Source organism: Pholis gunnellus (genome assembly GCF_910591455.1).
Source record: "Pholis gunnellus genome assembly, chromosome: 19".
In the NCBI taxonomy this organism is placed as follows: Eukaryota; Metazoa; Chordata; class Actinopteri; order Perciformes; family Pholidae; genus Pholis; species Pholis gunnellus.
Genome location: NC_136546.1, coordinates 9,233,787 through 9,253,007, shown reverse-complemented (window position 1 = coordinate 9,253,007; position 19,221 = coordinate 9,233,787). Strand labels below are relative to the sequence as shown.

Sequence of the window (19,221 nt, the reverse complement as noted above, 5' to 3'; positions counted from 1 at the left end):
AGGTGAATAAGATGATGTGAGAAAGAGAGTGATGTTGTGGATCGGTGTACATACTAAGTGACTGATTAGAAGGAATGAGGGCTACAGTGGGTGTGCAGGCCGGGGATGGTGAGGTCACAGGGAGTGTCGTAAAGGGCTGAGGGCAGCGGCTCTGGAAGGGAGAAACAGAGTTTTGAACGAGAGGAGATGTTGCTCCGGTCTTACAGTAGACGGACATGAATAATAAGCAGAATATGAACTAAGAAGAAGCGCAACCCACGACACCACATCAAACTGTATCCAATCAACACAAATATCATATATAATGAAAAAGAAAGTAGAATGTTTATATTAGCTCTCATAAAACAAATATGGAAATGCTACATGTCAGTTTTCAAGTTAATAAGTAGATCAGAGCTTCTTTATTCTACTATTAATATAGTTTAAATCACTGTTGGAAGACACGCACACCGACACGCACATGTTCACACCACTGTTTACTGCTATGTTGCTTTGATCAGCTATGTTTGTGATTGCATCCAGTAAGAACAGAGGGGCAGGCCTGCTATTACTGACATTAATGAAGAGGAAGAGGACTGTGGAACACACACACACACACACATGCAGTGAAAACAAACTAATCACGCATCTACATCTCCCACACAGGCCACTAATTGTAGATGCCTGTCTGAATATGTATACACATTTACATGGGTGCTGTTGTGTGTGTGTGTGTTGCCTGTATGCATGTGTTCAGTGTTTCGTCTTGTGTGTCTGTGTCCTACGGGGGAGCGCTAGAGGGGGTGCGAGCTGGGAGATGTCAAGAGCTGCAAGCAACGACAGAGGTGTCTGAGTGTGTGTGTGTGTGTGTGTGTGTGGTTGACAGCTCCCTATCCGTCTGATCACAGTGAAACCATAATGAGTCGTAGGCGATGTGTCACAGCATCGCACACACATTCACAATGTCACCCCATCACACACGCACACATACACAACCATCTCCTTCGTTACTTCCAAGTGTGCTGCTTGCACCCATCAAGTGTTCCCCCTTTACACACACACACACACACACACACACACACACACACACACACACACACACACACACACACACACACACACACGCACAAACACACACTCTCACACACACGGTCAGCCCACTCTGTGAGACTTTTTTGCAGATCACAAATGTTGCTTTTGGCCACATTAGTGAGACAGACAGATGGACAGACGGGCAGGCAGACAGGACCTCACACTTCTCGTCTTGTGGCTGCCCGTTGATTATTGGTGATGCCGAATATATAAATTCATGCGTATTCTTCTACATAATTTAAAGGTAGAGCAAGGCAATTAAAATCCAAAATGTCAGTTTCTTTGTTTGACCAAATTAAAATGTCTACCAGTGTCCATGTTACTGTATGAGGCGCCCACAGATGCATTGTGTGTGCCTGCAGTAAAAGAGGAATCTGAAATGTATTCTTTGTTGTTGTGTATTATGTTAAATGCTTTATCAGTCTTGTTCACCCTATGTTTACCTGAGCAGAAGGTTGGGTCCAGGTAGCCAATCACCAATCTCAGAACGGCCAATCTGTTCCGCCTATTCTGCTCTCCACGTGGACCGTTTACCTGCATTCAACCAAAGCCTGCTCAAATGTGATTGGTTAATACCACTCGGACTACAAACAGAAACCACAACCGATACCAACATCTTGTCCCGTTGCACATGAATGCAGAATCTGTTTAAAGAGATGAGCCTATGGCTGGTCTGTAGTGTCAGGAAGCAGCTCGTCGTGAGGCTGCAGGCTTTATCAGTTGATTCTTTTGGTCCAGCTATGAACTGTTAATCGTTTGGCACCACAGAAACACACATATTCTTCTCTATCACCTCAGCCATGTTGAAAATGGTACCTCTTTCATCAAAGGTGTTTCTTTAAGCACGTTTATGAACTTCAGTTATATAACTAGATAATTAAATGTGCATTCCAACAAATAAGATCATGGTTGAAGGCTATTTGTTTCTTCTGCAAGTCTTTTTTGAATTTCAGAACAAATGTGTCATAGACAATGCTTCCTGTTACAAAAAGGTTGTTGCTACTCATCCTTCTCCTCCATCCGATCTGTATTTTATATGTTGCTTCTCTGGCTTCACTGAGGAAGCTTCTCACTCCACCTCCACCATCTGCCACTGAAAAACTAAAAGCACCTTGAATGTTTGTCTCAGTTTATCTCTGCTTTTACTTGTCAGTACTTACCCGTCTGTCTGTCGGTCTGTCTGTCTGCAGATCCACACGTCTTTGATCAATGGCCGGCCCAGTGCAGCTGACCCATCCCCGACCCTGCTGAACTTCACCTCCGCCCGCTACATCAGGCTGGTGTTTCAGCGAATCAGAACACTGAACGCCGACCTCATGACTCTGGCATTCCATGATTCGAAAGATGTCGATCTCATCGTGACGAGACGGGTGAGGCTCCATTTTTTATTTTGGAAATTATAAATATTTGCCAGGTAACATGACAAATAGGTCCAGGACAACATGAGGCGTGAGACCTCGGTCTTAAAAGGTTCTGTAACTTTATGTCAAAGTAATGTTTTAATGAATGACTTAAGTCATAACAACAATAAACCAAGTCTAATATTTGCATGTATTACCAAGCCTAATAATGAGTAGGTCTATGCCATCGCATACGTTTGATTGACTAAGTCATAATTCATCAGATACTTAATCATACATTTGACTCAATGTTACAAGATACTAAGTCTTAATTTGTCATAATTTATTGTTTATTCAGGCGTATAACTCCTGTGACGATGGTCTGTAGTTCTGGAGGTTGAGCAAGTCAAATCCTCCCAGGATATCCTTTTTCAAGTGTAATCACCACTGATATGAGAGAGCACTGTCTTGTAATTCTGACGCTTAAACCGCTAATATGCTATTTAACGCTGTCTTACTCACTATAATGTGTTCTCATCCTCTCCCTCTCTTTTCAGTACTACTACTCCATTAAGGACATCTCAATTGGAGGGATGTGTATCTGTTACGGCCACGCCAAAGCTTGTCCACTCAACACTGATACAAAGGTAAAATATTTGACTCTCTGTATCTCTCAGTAGTGGACTGAGAGATACAGAGTCCACTTAACAATACTGCCAAGGTAATGGAGCTCCTCCATACTGTTGAACAGGGGCAAAGACCGCCCTTGGGCACCAGCTTTTTATCTACCGCCCTGTATCAAACTTTCTGTGTGTGTGTGTGTGTGTGTGTGTGTGTGTGTGTGTGTGTGTGTGTGTGTGTGTGTGTGTGTGTGTGTGTGTGTGTGTGTGTGTGTGTGTGTGTGTGTCTGGCTGACTGTCTGCAGGGGACACAGGTGACACAGTGAACCGTTGTCTCACGTGTCACTTCAAACAGTGGAGTGTTTGATACCAGACACCTGATCTTTCTCTGTCTCACTCACTACTACACACACACACACACACACACACACACACACACACACACACACACACACACACACACACACTCAGAGTCTTGTGTCCTTTACATGTCCTGAGGCTGAACCACGAAGACTAACTCAGATGTGACACTGGTCCCTGGTCCCTTGGTGATGATGTCATTGACAATAAGTTATGTCACTGATGTGTAAAGAGCCCCAGTTTCTTTTTCTTTTATATTCCTTTCCATCTCTACACGCCATATTGAAGGTGTATTTGAAATGAACTGAAAAAGACAAACCAATTATGAAGATTTTTTTGCAAAAAACGTATGTAAGCAGAATAATGTAGTTTTAATTTTAGATCACTTACTTTTAAATGCTTTTCTACACGTATTTAGTCTGTTATATATCAGAGCTACAATTGTATCAGAGCTACAATTTTGTAGAGATTTCCTCCTCTGTTCCTCTGTTCCCAAAAGACACTTAGCTCCTTTACTTTGATACAAGTTCATGTCCATCTATGCAGCAAAGACCCGGGCAGACGTTCAGGAAGCAGAAAAGGTGGAGACCTGAGAGATGATTTGTTGATGATCGTCTACAGAACATTTGTTCAGATGCATGCTCAGTACAAAGACAGCCCGAAGCCAGAGCTGTAGCATTGTGTCTCAGATAAAAGGGGCAAATTCCATCGTGCCAACAAATCCAAACTTGGCTCTCGCTGTGGTATTGTACTGCTGCTCTCCTCTCAGTTAAATCTGGCATCCTTTTCACATCAACCAATTTACAGAAAGTCCTAAATTGAATTACTGAACCTTGAAGTTGGCACATTTCCTGAAACATGTTTAGTTTTGAATTCATTTCTCTCCTGGGAGAGTTATAGTGAACCCATTTGCTACCGACTGACAATCTGGAAAGTGAACCAAGTTCTTTCATTGACGTTGGCTCCCCTGTGAATCCATTGTTGTTGGATATGCTTTCAATAGGTCATCCATATTGATAATAACCATTTTGCAGCCCTCCATTTTCTCAACTAACGTTAACAGAGGTTGCATTGACTTGCATTGTGATGCACTCAAGCTCTACTCAGTAAAAATGAGTATTGGGCAAAGGTAAATTATTACATATATATCATGTGTTCAAATGTTATCTTGTAAAAACAAAAATGTTGGCGAGAAACTAGAATAAATACAGTCTTTGAAGGAGTTGTTTTCATTGCTAAATAAAAAATAAAAAAGACACTAGCATTAAGCAGTCAAAACTACTAATGCTAAGAATTTTTTATTGAACGCTAGTATTAAAATACAATAATTTATTGTGTATTTAATGCAAATTACCACTATGGATAACATTAACAATGTAAAAGGACAACAACTTGAATTTTTGACGGTTTTACACTGACACAGTGGTGAAAAATGTTAATCTGGAGCCTTAATATCAGGACTGGCAAAAATTTAAATCAGCAAGTCAGCCTTTTAGGAAATCTTCCAAGAGACTTGCAATTGGTACATCTCTGGTTCATAATGATGATTTGAGGGGTGGCTTTGGAATGAGGCCTGAGGGGACAGGCTGACGGTGTTGCAGACTAGCCGACTTTCTCACTAGATTTAGCGACTTTTGGAGCTAGCGCTGATAGCTCTACTTTCCTCGGATAAGAGTTGGCAACACTGGGCTGGGTGTTTTTTGGTCATTTTGAAAACTCTATCTTACTTGCTGGTTTTCACCAATGTCACCTACCCAAGATTTAAAGAGACCTGGTTGGTAACCTACATGTTCCAACATATTTACCATACAATGAGTGCCGGCTGGGTTTCGTAGTCCGTGTATGTTAAATATGTATATTTTCCATATCTAATATGGGATGTATGTTAAATACAGAAATGTTATTAGTTACAGTATGTAATTGTAATATTATTTTCAGATAGTTACAGTTGATTTTCAAATCTCTGTCTGCTACATCCGTGCCTGTGTGAATGCCTTCGTCCTTCCAATTGTATGCAGGATTGATCTCAATTAAAATCAAGCGAAGGCCCAACATTTGGAGATGTAGATATGTTTCCTTCTCCAGACATCTGACAGATTGTGGCGACACTGGAATTCCAATTTGGCTATGACTCAGTTTGTTAGCACGTTCCAGCTAGCAGACGATCCATCTATTTAACCACAGTTGCTCATGTCTGTTTAATTGACAAATCTGTGAAACCTTTTTTTCATGCATTTATGTGTGTGTGTGTCTGTGTGTGTGTGTAGAAGTTTAGCTGTGAATGTGAACACAACACATGCGGGGAGAGCTGTGATCGTTGTTGCCCTGGTTACCACCAGCAGTCCTGGATGGCAGGAACCTTCGTCACCCGACATGTCTGCGAGAGTAAGAGAAACACACAACCACAGATTACACATGTAACTTACACACCACTACCCATAATTCCTACTTAGCCGGAAACCATCATTCCGACTTGGAAATGTTCCTCCAGAGTTCTGTTGGTACTGTAAGCGCCCACTGTACGTTCATTGTAATGTAGCATATGTACCCACACACCACATAATGTATTACCACAACAGTGAATACGAGCTCTGGCCTTACAGTATTGAACTGTGAAGGAGCCCGCTCGCTCATAAGACTGTACAGAGCCATCAAAAGTCACCTTTGCATCCATTAACCTTCATCAACTATGTAGCAGCAGAGCGATGAGGTTAGAGGCTTCCACCTGTCATCATAAAACTAGGCTTACAACATGTAATCTTCATTTTATTTTACACAGGCTACAAGGTGTAGCCTGTTGGAAATAACATGCTCTGTAGTATTCATGGCCTGATAACAATTGCTTCTGGTTTGACCCAGTTAGGGGTTGTCAATGGACAACCCCTAACTGAAGTCAGGCATGGGGGGAAGCCCAGCAGCAGCACACAGCTTTACAAGTCAGCAGTGCCAAGTCTGAGATCAGACCTGGAGAAGGGCCCTGAAATGTTCTGGAGATAAAAAAGAGGCATTTGAACATATATTTCCACCACTGTTATTGCACCAAAAACAACTGCCATCATACTGTAACTTTCCAGAGAGGCAAAACCCCTCCTCATAGTATCACAAACCTTGGATCCGATTACCCTTCCTATTGATGGATCTGCTACTCAAACTGGCCACGCTGTGATCCTTGTTTTGTAACACTTTTTTAAATTTGTTTCCACAATGACTTTGTAGAACAACACTTTGCTTTTATATGGGAAATTTAGACGGTATGCTCAGTGAGTAGGAGACAGGGCTAATGCTATAGGCTCCCAACTCCCAACCATACTGTGGGAAATGATGAGGACAAGCAAAGACCCTCATTTTTCTCTCTGGACTGTTGAGATAATAAGCTGCTCATGGTCAATGTTTGAACCTGAGGGTAACCGGCTTTGATGTTTTCTGAACTCCTGTTTTGAAGAAGTAAATAGATTTAACCTCGGAAACCCGAGCAGTTTCCATTTTATTTTTTACTCCTGTCACATTTTACTTACTGTGGCCTCAATATAGAAGACCTGCACCTCCTATGGAAACAGCACAGCTATAGTGAGAAGTAGAGAGAACTCGAAAATGTCTTTTGTTCAGTACAACGTAGTTATACAATAACACCATGAATCATAAAAAATGAAGGAAAACAACAGAAACAAATGGAATCTATACATTTCCCCAAGTGCCCTTAAGTGTTACCAATATTGGAACAAATAGGGAATCCACATGTTATGATAAGTGGTGTAATTTTGGCGATTAAACCCCCCCCCCGCCACCAAAACATGCCTTTCAAACCCGCCGGTTGTCCTCTTTTCAGTATTTTGATAGAGAGATTGGGGGCAGGACTCAACAATCCTATCAATTACAGTGTCAACTCTTTGTGTGTGTGTGTGTGTTTCCAGAGTGTAACTGCCACGGTAAGGCAGAGGAGTGCTACTTTAATCAGACAGTAGCAGATCTGTCACTCAGCCTGAACATCCAAGGTCAAAACAGTGGCGGCGGAGTCTGTATTGGTTGCCGCGACAACACAGCTGGAATCAACTGTCAGACATGCGTCGATGGGTTCTACAGACCCGCTGGGGTACGTCACATCTGCATGCAGCTGGGCCTTGTTTGAAATTGGTTATGATTGAGTGAGTGTGTGCAAAAATGATTGTTTTTTTTCGTCCGCCGGCCAGGTGAGCGCTGAGGAGGAGAACCCCTGCATCCGCTGCACATGTGACTCACGCGGTTCCATCAGCCAATCATGTGTCGCAGATTCAAGCACGGCTACGCCCAGTATGCAAATATACCTTTTTAATCTTTCTGTCCGTCCGTATGTGTATCAGTCTCGTTCATTTTGAAATAGTAGACACGTACAGAGGCTTTCAGTGAATGCAAGCACATGTTACATGTTTTAATTCACTTTAAAAATAACCTCAACTTCAATAACTCCCAACGTTTCATCGATTCATTGCTGCTTGATTTCCTTTGGGGTTGGGGTTTGTTCAGGTTCAGCTGTGTGCACAGAAGCTTCTGTTATTGAAAAGTGTCTTTGGCAGAACAGAACAACTATTTATATTAGAGATGATTTTACTCCTCTTTGTGTTTTTAATGTTTTTATGTCTAGAATGAGGAGCTATTTTAGGCACAGCCACTTCAAAGAGATACCCATTCTGTTTCACTGGCGCTGTTGTTTTAAAAAATATATATGTGTGTGTGTGTGTGTGTGTGTGTGTGTTTTGTGTGTGTTTGATCGACAGTTCAGCCAGCGGGGTCATGCCGGTGCAAGGAGGGTTTTGGGGGTCTGCGATGTGACAGGTGAGAGGCACACGTACGCACACATACACACCTATAGAAAAAAAGAGACAGATATATTGTGACAGGTGAGCAGATGTCTGTTCCAATCAGTGTTTGGAAATTGCCAGAAAGTTTCCATTAAGATCTTTGATGATATTTGTTATCACACACACTTGGTTTTGTACCTTACGCGATGTAAAGATGTCGCTGAATAAATGGACTCGGTATGAATGCCAGACCGTTTCTTTAGCTTTGTTGATTTGCAGCTTGGATATTATTTCTTTGATATTTTACATACTTTTCTTTCTAATGGGCCTGAACAAAGCCTGATATCATCAAGAGAAGTCTTGAGGTTAATTTGAGGTTAAAAATCACAACCTGTGAATCAAAAGGAACACAAACAACAATAGAAGGAGCTTTTTTGTCCGACCTGTAAATCTGTCAACAAGGTGCTTCATCTTAAATTACTCATTGTATTATCATTATCTCTTATTGCTATAATAGCTTGTTTCTAGTATCTTTTTTCCCCCCACTGCAACGACTCAACTTCCCTGTGGGTCTCATTGAGGTTTAATGTAATGTAATCTAATTTAAAAGCTGATACAACTTTCCCCCCATACTTTTTAATGACCTGCACTCAGATCAGACCAGCTGCATGAGCATCTCCTTGAAAATCACTTCCTAAAATGTCCTTTAATAGACTTTGCTTCAGCTCACTTTCTCTCCTAATTAGAGAGTTGTTTCTTTAATTCAACATATTTCCTCTGAGATTGTACGTACATGCATGTCACCCGTGGTGCGAGGTCATCTGTTTGCTACAAACTAATGGTTCAGGGTCTGACCCGGGATGCACACAGGGGTTGTTAGGAGCATTGACCTGTGGCCTTCTGGTGACAGGAAGGCCTCTTTAATACTCATCGCTTTCATCTTTAATATTGTTATTAAACTCATTTGTCTCCAGATGTGCAGTTGGTTATATGGGCTTCCCGTCCTGCCAGCGCTGTAACTGCAGCGTGGAAGGAAGCAGCAACGATGACCCATGCATAACACCCTGCGTGTGCAAGGTACACACACTCACACACTTTAATGTGCTAACCTTTCTAGCCCTGTCATCATTATTTTCACCACATTAACACTGCAATAACATGCTTGGTGCTCATAACCCCCAGTTTGAGGGCAGCTCATAAACCGCTGCCTCTTTGTTCTCTCGGTGTCTCTTCCTGTCTTTTTCTCCTGCAGGAAAACGTGGAAGGAGAAGACTGTGACCGCTGTAAACTGGGATTCTATAACCTCCAAGGTGACAATCGACGTGGCTGCGAAAAGTGCTCCTGTATGGGCGTTTCCAGTCATTGCTCTGCCTCCACATGGGCATATCACAACGTAGGCAATGTCACACACACACACACACACACACACACACACACACACACACACACACACACACACACACACACACTTCTTTTCTGTCAGTCAATCAGGATGTCTCTGGGCTTTACATATAAACATTGCCACAAAAGTTTTTATTGTGAATCAAAGTATATTTCAATCCACGAAGATGATGTAAACATCACATCGTCTATTTTTGCTTTCAGCTAACAACCTAGTTATTCCTCTTTTTATCCAAACAAACCACATTTGATGCTAGAAATTTTAATTGCATCACTTCCTATCCACCACAGAATTGTTATCCTGAAAGAGTTACCAGTGAATAATATGTACATGACACACATTATAATGCACACTTGTTGTGTTACCCTTGCGGTCATGAACGAATTTAAAACGGGGACTTTTCAAAGCAGAAATAAATGTAATTTAAAGGAATCGTTTTTGCAATTAGCAGGACTGCTTGCGAGATTGAAGTCAGACTGGTTGAATCTTTTTATTCACAATTCATTTTTGGCTGTAACCAATGGGTTCTCTACATTTTGTGACTTAAGGCCCACTTCTGATTGTCAAACAAAACTTTTACTGGCACAGTGTTGGCGCATGGCTTTTTAAGCTGGCAAAACACGTTTGTCCCTGATGATGTGATGTGATATTCAAACTTAACTGGTCCGTGAAATTATTCATTTTGATATGAAGTGTTTTATTCATGTAAATTATTGTGCTCATTTATATATAGAAATAACTATCTTTGTAAATTCAATTTTTATTTACATTTTTTATTTCATCTTACTATTTGGCAGTATCTCCTCGGCACATTAGGTGGCGCTCTGAGGCCCACTGGATGTGAATAGCTTCTTTCACCAATATGGAATGGTCTTCGCAGTGTTGACCTTTAAAGAAAATCGAGAGCTGGACAACTTTTACTGTAGCTGTGCTGCACGGTACTACTTAACATAAGTAGTACTGTAGTACCTGTACTGGAAAATAAACTCTTCCACAAAAGTGGCATGGCTTTTAGTTGACAATACTAGAATAGTTCTTGAATACACTGTGTTATTTAGCGTCCACTGTTGAGATTTAAAGTTCATTCACCCGATTTCTAGTGGTGGACAACATCGAGCACAAAACTGACCCTCAGAAATTGCAGGAAACTTAACCCAGCATGATGCAGATATAATTGCAATTCTTGTATATCCTTGTGTACATACATATGCATAAAGGGAAGAGAATCACTTCACTGATTACCAAAAAGAAGTTTCTCAGTTGACAGGAAAACTGCTCTTCCACACTGATGCACAAGTTTGATAAATATCCTCCAGGTGCAGAAAACATCTGACACAAAATAAAAATGTTTAATAGCAAACTTTAAAGGCAGTAGTGAGTAGCAATAGGGTATTAGGTTTAAAAGCTAAGACAAATCTTTACCAAATAAACATGGGTGTGGATTGAATACGGTGGAAGTGAGAGAAAAGGGTGAAAATGGGTCGGAAAGGGGTGAGAGAAGAAAAAAGAGAAGGAGGGAGGACAAGACTGGTAAGACGAAGGGTGGAGACAAGACAAGAGGCAAGGAGGAGGAGAGAGGTGAAAAGAGGAAAACAGTTTTTGACTGACAGGCGGGGTGGGAGAGGAGGAGAGAGGAGACGTTGACAGGATGACAGCTCTGATTTAGACACCGATAGTGTGTGTGTGTGTGTGTGTGTGTGTGTGTGTGTGTGTGTGTGTGTGTTCGTTCAAAAGGGGAAGCCAAGGTCAGGTTAATTGCAACGACAGATGTGTGTCTGGCTGTCTCTCGTTCACACACACACACACACACACACACACACACTCCTTCATGATTTGAGAAAGAAAACTCTCTTTCTAGGTGTCAGTTGCACGACTTCCTGGCTGAAATGTGACTTTTGTACAAAACCTCTGAACAAATTATGACCTTTTTCTCAACATAACCTTTCATTTCGATCGATTGGGACCTTAAACTCTCCCAAAATGTAGTATTTTAAGAATGAAAAGGCAATTCTGGCACAACCTTAACAAAACACTGTTACAGATGTGAGTATTAGTCATATTTGATACAGTCAGTTTAGATTTGTGCAGCTTAAAAAATAAGGTGAATTCAAGTTTAGGTTTATATACTGTTTATATATATATATATAGATGATGATTCTGGAAACACTAGAACTGGAGAACTGCAGATAGAAGAGCGACACATCTATTTAAACAGCCAGTAATTTGTCATAGGCAGCAGCAAAGCATGAACACCAGTTGAGCATTATGAGTAAAGCTTGTCAGGTTTTAAATTCTATCCACATTGAACTGGACTAACTCGCGTCAATGTGTTCACTGTCAAATCTGCTGACAGTGAACACAGCTTCTGTGCTCAACAGGCATTAATCTAAATTTCAAGCATGACGGGTCAGTTCTGTTTGAAACTCTCTGAAAATACTTTAGAAAAATCTCACTGACATTGTTTCCAACATTCAAATAAATTGTATCCTTGATAACTATGTTTTACATCTCTACCTGACTCACTTTCAGTGTAAGTGAGGGAGAGCAGTGTTGCTGAAAACCTACCATAACAAGTTGAAAGCTAACTCCTCGTTGAAGCTGACACTTTTCTGCAACAGGGAATGAATGAAAGCGGTTGTTTTCTCAGTAGACGGAGCTGAAGGTAAATCTTTAACTACTTCTTCCTGAATCTTGTCTCGTAGGAGACCACTCTGACCGGCTGGCACCTGCTGGGAGAAACAGGAGGAAGAGTGTGGTCCGTTCACAGACAGACACCTCCGTATCTCAGCGTCCGACACTCGGACGCTGTGAATGATCTTGGCTCCGCCTACTACTGGAACGCACCTGGTCCATACCTGGGAAACAAGGTTAGATGCAGATACACACGCATGTACATTATACCTACTGTTCATAGACTCTCAAATTAAATTATACCAAGATTCTCTCCAAAACGGGAAAGGGAAATGGTTTGAATATTTGCTTTGAGACAATAATGCCTTCACTTTTACAAAATCTTTTCCCATTGAGCAAGACTTCTATCCTTCTTCACTTCACTTCACACTCAGTGGACATTTAGCAGTTGTACTGTACTCGACAGTTTGTAATTGTATGAGTTTAAGGCACAGTAATCAAGGATGGATTTTTATTTTGTCCTGTACAGTTGAGACCTACACTGACAACTCGGGAATATGATGAGACAAAGCAAATTATATTTAACTCCGTTAATTAGTCCTGTGATTATTACTGTACTTGGTGACGTGACAGCAACTTCTACCACTGCCAGGGTATTTAACAGTATTACTACTATTAAAAACAAATACATGCATAGAATTCAGTCAAATATTGCAACATATTAGCCATATCGCGATCAAATTTAAACGTATTCTTCACCCCGACACATAGCGATGTTTAAAAGATAACCACACAGTTGCGTAACACCTCACTAACACGGCCTCAACAAAAATGCTCTTTTCAAACATAATGTGTTTTCAGACACTTTGTACTGGATTGTATAAAGCTTCGTCAGATGCTCCTTTTGTTGCTTCCATTCCATGTCGATGACATCACTGTCATCCTATAGAAAGTATGATTTGAATATATTGTGTCTAGTGTACAATAATGCATTTTGATAAGGTGCCATACTAAAAACATTCCTAATTACTCAATATGTTACTGTACAGGGCAATTTTAATCGCGACCGCTTTGGACCTTATATGATGAGAATGAAACCTTTTTTGCATTTTTGATTATTATTCCAAAGGTGTTGCACCAACAGTCAGACTGCACAAGGTCACAATAGTAAATCAGTGGAGCAGTTATGTTATGTTCAGTGTTATTACAATCGGATTACATTAATAATGTGTTATCTGACTGTCCGAGTATTTTTCTGCTAACCGGCTCACATCTTCGACATTAGCACTTCCTCCCATTTAATTCTTACGGCGCGTTGACACAAATATGAAATCGCTACACCGTTACGACAGGCTTGAATGTATATACGGATCCATATTAAGATCTAAAAGTGAACCGCTCTGGATGTGATACTGGTGAGAAATTATCCTGCTGAGATGTTCACCTCCCATCCCTGCTTCTCCGTATCTGCTCCCGCTAATGTCGACCGTTTGAATTTGCTCTGCGGTTTTCTGTGGCCATGATTAGGCTTTATCACTCCAGCTGGCAAATAGCTGCAGTCCATGTTTCTGAAGTCGAGTTGTTGCCCCACTACAACAACAGACTGACTGTGATGTTTGTCTGGGTGTCATGGCTTAGAGGAATATACCACAGAATTTCATTACTTTGCACCCTGCAGGCCTAGCTTGTCATCTCACTTCTTTGTCTGATCCCTCCCTCCCTCCCCCCCCTCCCTCTAACCATCCCTCCATCCCTGCTTCTTTTCATTGGCCTGCTTCTCTAACTCTCACTCCGTCTCTCCAGGACTCCCATTTTTCACCTCCCTGTTCCTAAATCATCTCCCTCTACTTCCCCCAAGCTTTCGTCTCTCTTTTTTTCCATCTCTCCCTCGCTTGCTTTGTGTCTCTCAGGGTAAACAGTGTTTCGCCTGTTGAACTCGATAATCAACTGTTTTTCTCTTAGCGCACACACACACACACACACACACACAAACACACATGCGCACACACAAACAGAAACACAAATTCTCAGTCAAACACATACCCGCACACACGAACCGTCACACACACTCCCAGGCCTATATAAGTCAGATAATGATGTGTTTTGGAGGCATTAGGGACAGCGGAGCAGAACCGAATGCCTCCAAACATGGGAAACAAACAAATTACCACTGTGTGTATGTGTGTGTGTGTGTATGTGTGTGTGTGTGTGTGCATTTGTGTATGTGCGCATGCATGTTTGTGTGTGAGATCGCTAGGAGCAGTGTGCGAGTACTGTATGAAAAAGCGATTCTTTGCTTCAATCTCTGATCGTGTTACAGAGATAGATGCTCCATGTGATTTGACTATGCGACTCGTTCACACACACACACACACACACACACACACACACACACACACACACACACATACACACAGTGTGGTCTGTCGTGTTAGTGTGTATCATTGGAAGTGACAGGCTGTGTGTGTAATGACAAGCTAGCAGTAGATATATAAGAATATGAATGTGTGTGATAACGTTCTCAATTCTCCCGCATGACCTCCTGTACGATTAATGCCAAAGATGCTCATTGGCCCATTAGTGCGCTCTGTGGATGCTCATTGGTCCAGAAGCATGTTCCACTGATGCTCATTGGGTCTTTTATTGCCTGTGTAGGTAATAGCGGACTGCTCATTCCCAAGGATTGCCATTACTATTTTTAAAGCGTGCTCTGTTAAAAGAATATTTTCTGGTTTACTTGGCAGCGGAGTGCAGATAAGTAGGGATCAGCGTGAAGAGCCAAATATAAACTCATGATGTAGCAACTATGAGAGTGTAGTGTTGTTTATATATATGAAATGCGCTGCGTGTTTAAAACTTGTTTTCAAACTATTTTGGTGACTTTAAGACTGTTAGCTTTTGGGAATACACTTTTAACTGGCTCCAAACTCAAACACATTTAAATCAGCTCTTATCAATATATCCTGTGTTAACAGAAGGCAATACATTAATATGTGAAAGAGGCTGCTCTTAATGAATTTACAGAATATTATCGCCTTACTAGGCCCTTTATTAATAAGCATTTTAACCTTTTTCACCGTATCTTTTTTTTTTTTACTCAAAAATACTTCTTGTAAGATGTATAATTAGTTCTGAGCACTTTTAGTACTTCTTCTTCATGATGCCTTAACGTCGTTTCCTTGACCTCGGAAACAACATTTGATAAAATAATCTCACCTCAAGGTCCGATCAGTAGATGTTCTGGAGCTTTTGCCAGCCTATCGCATGATCTTCATCAGCAGATGGAGATTGCTCAGTGTCAGTGTAGTTTGGTTGTTTGGGAAGCTTTTTAACTGTACTGGTTTTTAAAGTGTCATTAGATTGTACTAATTATGAAGCAGCATTAGAGCCAAGTTCTTATTATTTGAAGTTTCATTAAGTATTATTTGCAGTGTTTCCCACAGGATTATGTGAGCCTTTAGTGGGAACGTCTTGTACATTTGAGCTTTAATGCATCAATCTGGTGCACTGTGAAAGCACAATTATGAGGATAGATCTATTAAGAACGTTGTGCTTTTGTAAACAATATTGTGGTCTAGTAAACGATGAAATCATCAACACATTGGTTGTATAGATATGAATGGTGATGACAAAAAATAGTCACAACCACAAAGCATGGTAAACAAGACTCTCCCCGCAGGAAGAGACGGTATTTGACGAGTTGGGTTGAGTGAGAATGTGTTTGGAGAGAATGCGCTGTGAGCTCTTAAGTCCAAGTCCCCGGCCCCCCAGAAAGCAGCTAAGTCTGAGAGAGGGGTGCCGGAGCCTCAAGCCACCTTCAGCCCGGGCTTGTCCAAGCCGAACCAGAGCTGGTCGCAGCGGAAATGCGCCTGGCGAGGACCAACGGGGGCGGGTAGATGGTCCCACGAGGGGATCCTCCCACACAAAGCTGCCGTCCTTGACCAGCCGAGCGGATCCCCCGGGCAGACTGTGCTGACCTCACCCGTTGAGATGTGTCAAAATATTCTCAGTTCATTATGAAACTGTTGCAGCACAAATGGTGAAACATTGATGGTCCAAATGTTGTTGTGTAGAACCACTCTGACAAGACCTTTCTGAGAAAAAATGATGTGTTTTTAAACTTTCTTTTCAAATGTTAAATATACAAATAAACTATTGACTATCAGCACCTTTGTCAGCCTTCAAAAGCAGTCAAGTCCTAACCTCCTTGTATCCATCTTGTACCCAGATTTACCAACAGATTCACAGTCAGATAAAATGCTCAAAAACAAGAAATGCTCATCATTTGGAGAAAGAGTGACGAGGATGGAGTGAAAGAGAGCGGACGGGGAGGTTGAAGCAGGGAGATAAAGGGGATGATGGATGAACATCGAAAGAGGAGACACATCCTCTGCCGACAGCTGATGAAAGAAATCTCAAAATATGTTGAGGCTTGACAGACGCACACAAACACACAGCTCAGCTCGTGTTACATTTAATCCTCACTCCTTCTCTAACTCTGCCTCCGCCTTCCCCCACTTTCTCTCACCATTTTTCACTTTTCTGGTCTTGTCTTCTATTTTGTCCTCCACAAGGAGAACCTGCTACAGGTGTAAACCTGAGGCCGAGTGTCCTGGTTTCACCTTGGTTATAGAGGTTGACACCTCAAAAGTTGTGATTGATTAAATCGGAAGTCTTGAAAGTGTTTCTGTAAAATACTTCTGTGGAAGAAAATCCTCCCTTTTTTTTTTTTTTGGGCCAAATACACAAGAGGAACATCAGCTTTTACCAAGCAGCTGAGCTGTGACTTATGAGAGAGAAAATGTGTGTAGAGGAGTTTGTGTATAGTGCCACTCCTAATCTGGTCTTGATTGCATGAGATGGATTTCCCCTCCCGTTTCCTCACTTTCTTCTCTCCCTCCCACCGTCTCCTTTTTTTTTTCTTCACTTACATGGCTGAAAAAGTGCGTTTTACATCAATCACAGTGGATTTGTTCCAGTTTTCATCAACCAAATAATTTGGTGTCACACACATTTCAGTTCCTGGAAAGTGTGCGCATCATTGCAATTGTGATTCACTGATGCTTTCATCACAAAAAACTGAATTCATGTAAAACTAAATATTTCATGTAGCTACTGCGTGTGTATGAAAATTAAGATTTTGTTTTTTCTCGGGAACATGACCGTTGCTAACAGGTCTTGCTAACTGTCAAAGTGTGTGAAGTAGATGAGTCCGGGTTTGTGCCATAAAGCTTACATTGTGCTGTAAAGCAATTTCGTTTCATTTCCAAAAAAGTCCAACCTGGCAGTGTGTGGAGGCTGATAGAGACTCGTGGTTTTGTGTTTACAGTCACACCATTAGCATGATGTCTAATATAGCCTCAGAGGTGGATCTGTATTGAATATAGGGTGTCATTTTGCCATTGTTTGTCACTTAAAGTCTGATGCACAGCAACCTGCTGGAGTTGACTTTCAAGAGCCAGCGAGCCGTGGGAGTGCAGAACAATAATTGATCGGCTCTTGGAGACTGGAAGCAAATGAGTGAGCTGCTCTTAGTCATCTTCCTGGATGCGACATGCGTCCAGAGTTTCAGTCCAGCTAACCTTCCCTCTGCCACCAGCGGGCATGATTATCATGTCATAGTCCTGCACATAAAATTCAATGTTGCTTCCTTCTTCTTTTGAACCATACGTACGTAAAAATGCAGACAGTAACCTGAACCAAAGTGGCTTTACTAAATCCTCATCAAATCATCGTCAAACCTCACCAATAAGTACACGAGGGGGAAATGGATGCATGTGCACAACTGTATGTGCCCATGTGTCTATGGGCTGAAACAAAAACCCCATCAGCCCTCCACTTCTTGCCCCTCCGATCCTCTTAAGGCACTAAACTGAAAAGACCTCATCACGTGACCGCCTGTCACCCCAAACCTTCATCTGAGGGCAAACCCCCATGCAGAGCGTCCCGCCGACAACTGATCAGCCTCACTCCTGTCTGCCGGCACCCGCTCAGGGTTCATACCTCCTGACTGACCCCCAACCAAACACACTGCAAACAACTACAGAGGACCCCCTGGCTCTGGGTTGTTCCAGGGTCCAAAGCAAGTACTTCAACCTCTACCGTGTGCAAGCAGGACCACACCGCAGCTGCCAAAACATTCTCCCAGCCTGGGGAAACTGCAGAGGAATACCAAGTCGACGTATGTAAAAAAAACAACAACAACAAAAGAAATCAGAAATCGCATAGTCTATTCAAGGCGGGACTGTTGCGCCGTTATTCCACCTTGCTGTTCAATATGAAATTTCCAGAGGTGGAATGGGGGGGGGGGGGGCAGAGAATTGCTGTTGTGTTAAATGTCACTGCTCTTGTTTGGTTCAATGTGAAAAACAAAAGCTGGCGGTTCTTCTTTACGGCAGCGTTGTGGAATCTCTGTGTGATTTAACAAGCCATTCAGATTGGGTTTACAATGGATTACAATGGACGCCATGGATGGCGAACAACCTCATGGACACAGCGTCTCTTTACACCAGGAGAAAAATCTGACAGCACAATTTTCCTCAAGGTTACTGCGCCTATCTCCCACCGAAAGGCGTGAAGCAGCACACACACCAAAGCCATTCTTCACAGAGTCTCTGCTCAAAGATATAGAACCAAACAAGACACAATCCAATACTAAGACTGGATCTTGTTACTTTTTCCGACAAGGACTTTCTTTTCTTTTTGCCAACATATATCCCGCACACACACAACAGGTCAGTTGGGTCGTATGTTGTTGAGCATTCCACTGTCTATTGGTCCATCTGGAGCCAATATGACCTACTGCTAGGAACAACAACAGTCTGTGTGTACGTGTGTGTGTGTGTGTGTGTGTGTGTGTGTGTGTGTAACCGGTAAATAAATAGAGTGAAAACTCTCGATACCAATTGCACACAACCGCAGGCATCATAAAGGCCACCTAGGTGTGTGTGTTTGTGTGTGTTTATATCTCTAAGTTTCTCTGTGCGTAAGTCTTTGTTTCGCTTTTTTTTGGGTGTGTGTTC

General features: G+C 41.9%; 1 protein-coding gene across 1 annotated transcript in view; it reads left to right on the top strand.

Moving 5' to 3' along the window:
- Positions 1–19,221, top strand: part of lama2 (laminin, alpha 2) — a gene marked incomplete at its 5' end in the record, with an annotated part of 161,827 nt that overhangs the window by 40,874 nt on the left and 101,732 nt on the right. The window contains 9 exons of the mRNA XM_079180677.1: positions 2,262–2,441; positions 2,969–3,058; positions 5,659–5,776; positions 7,303–7,481; positions 7,579–7,678; positions 8,143–8,200; positions 9,141–9,243; positions 9,419–9,559; positions 12,271–12,435. Coding sequence (XP_079036803.1) covers positions 2,262–2,441; positions 2,969–3,058; positions 5,659–5,776; positions 7,303–7,481; positions 7,579–7,678; positions 8,143–8,200; positions 9,141–9,243; positions 9,419–9,559; positions 12,271–12,435 — 1,134 coding nt within the window. The remainder of the gene's footprint in view (positions 1–2,261; positions 2,442–2,968; positions 3,059–5,658; positions 5,777–7,302; positions 7,482–7,578; positions 7,679–8,142; positions 8,201–9,140; positions 9,244–9,418; positions 9,560–12,270; positions 12,436–19,221) is intronic.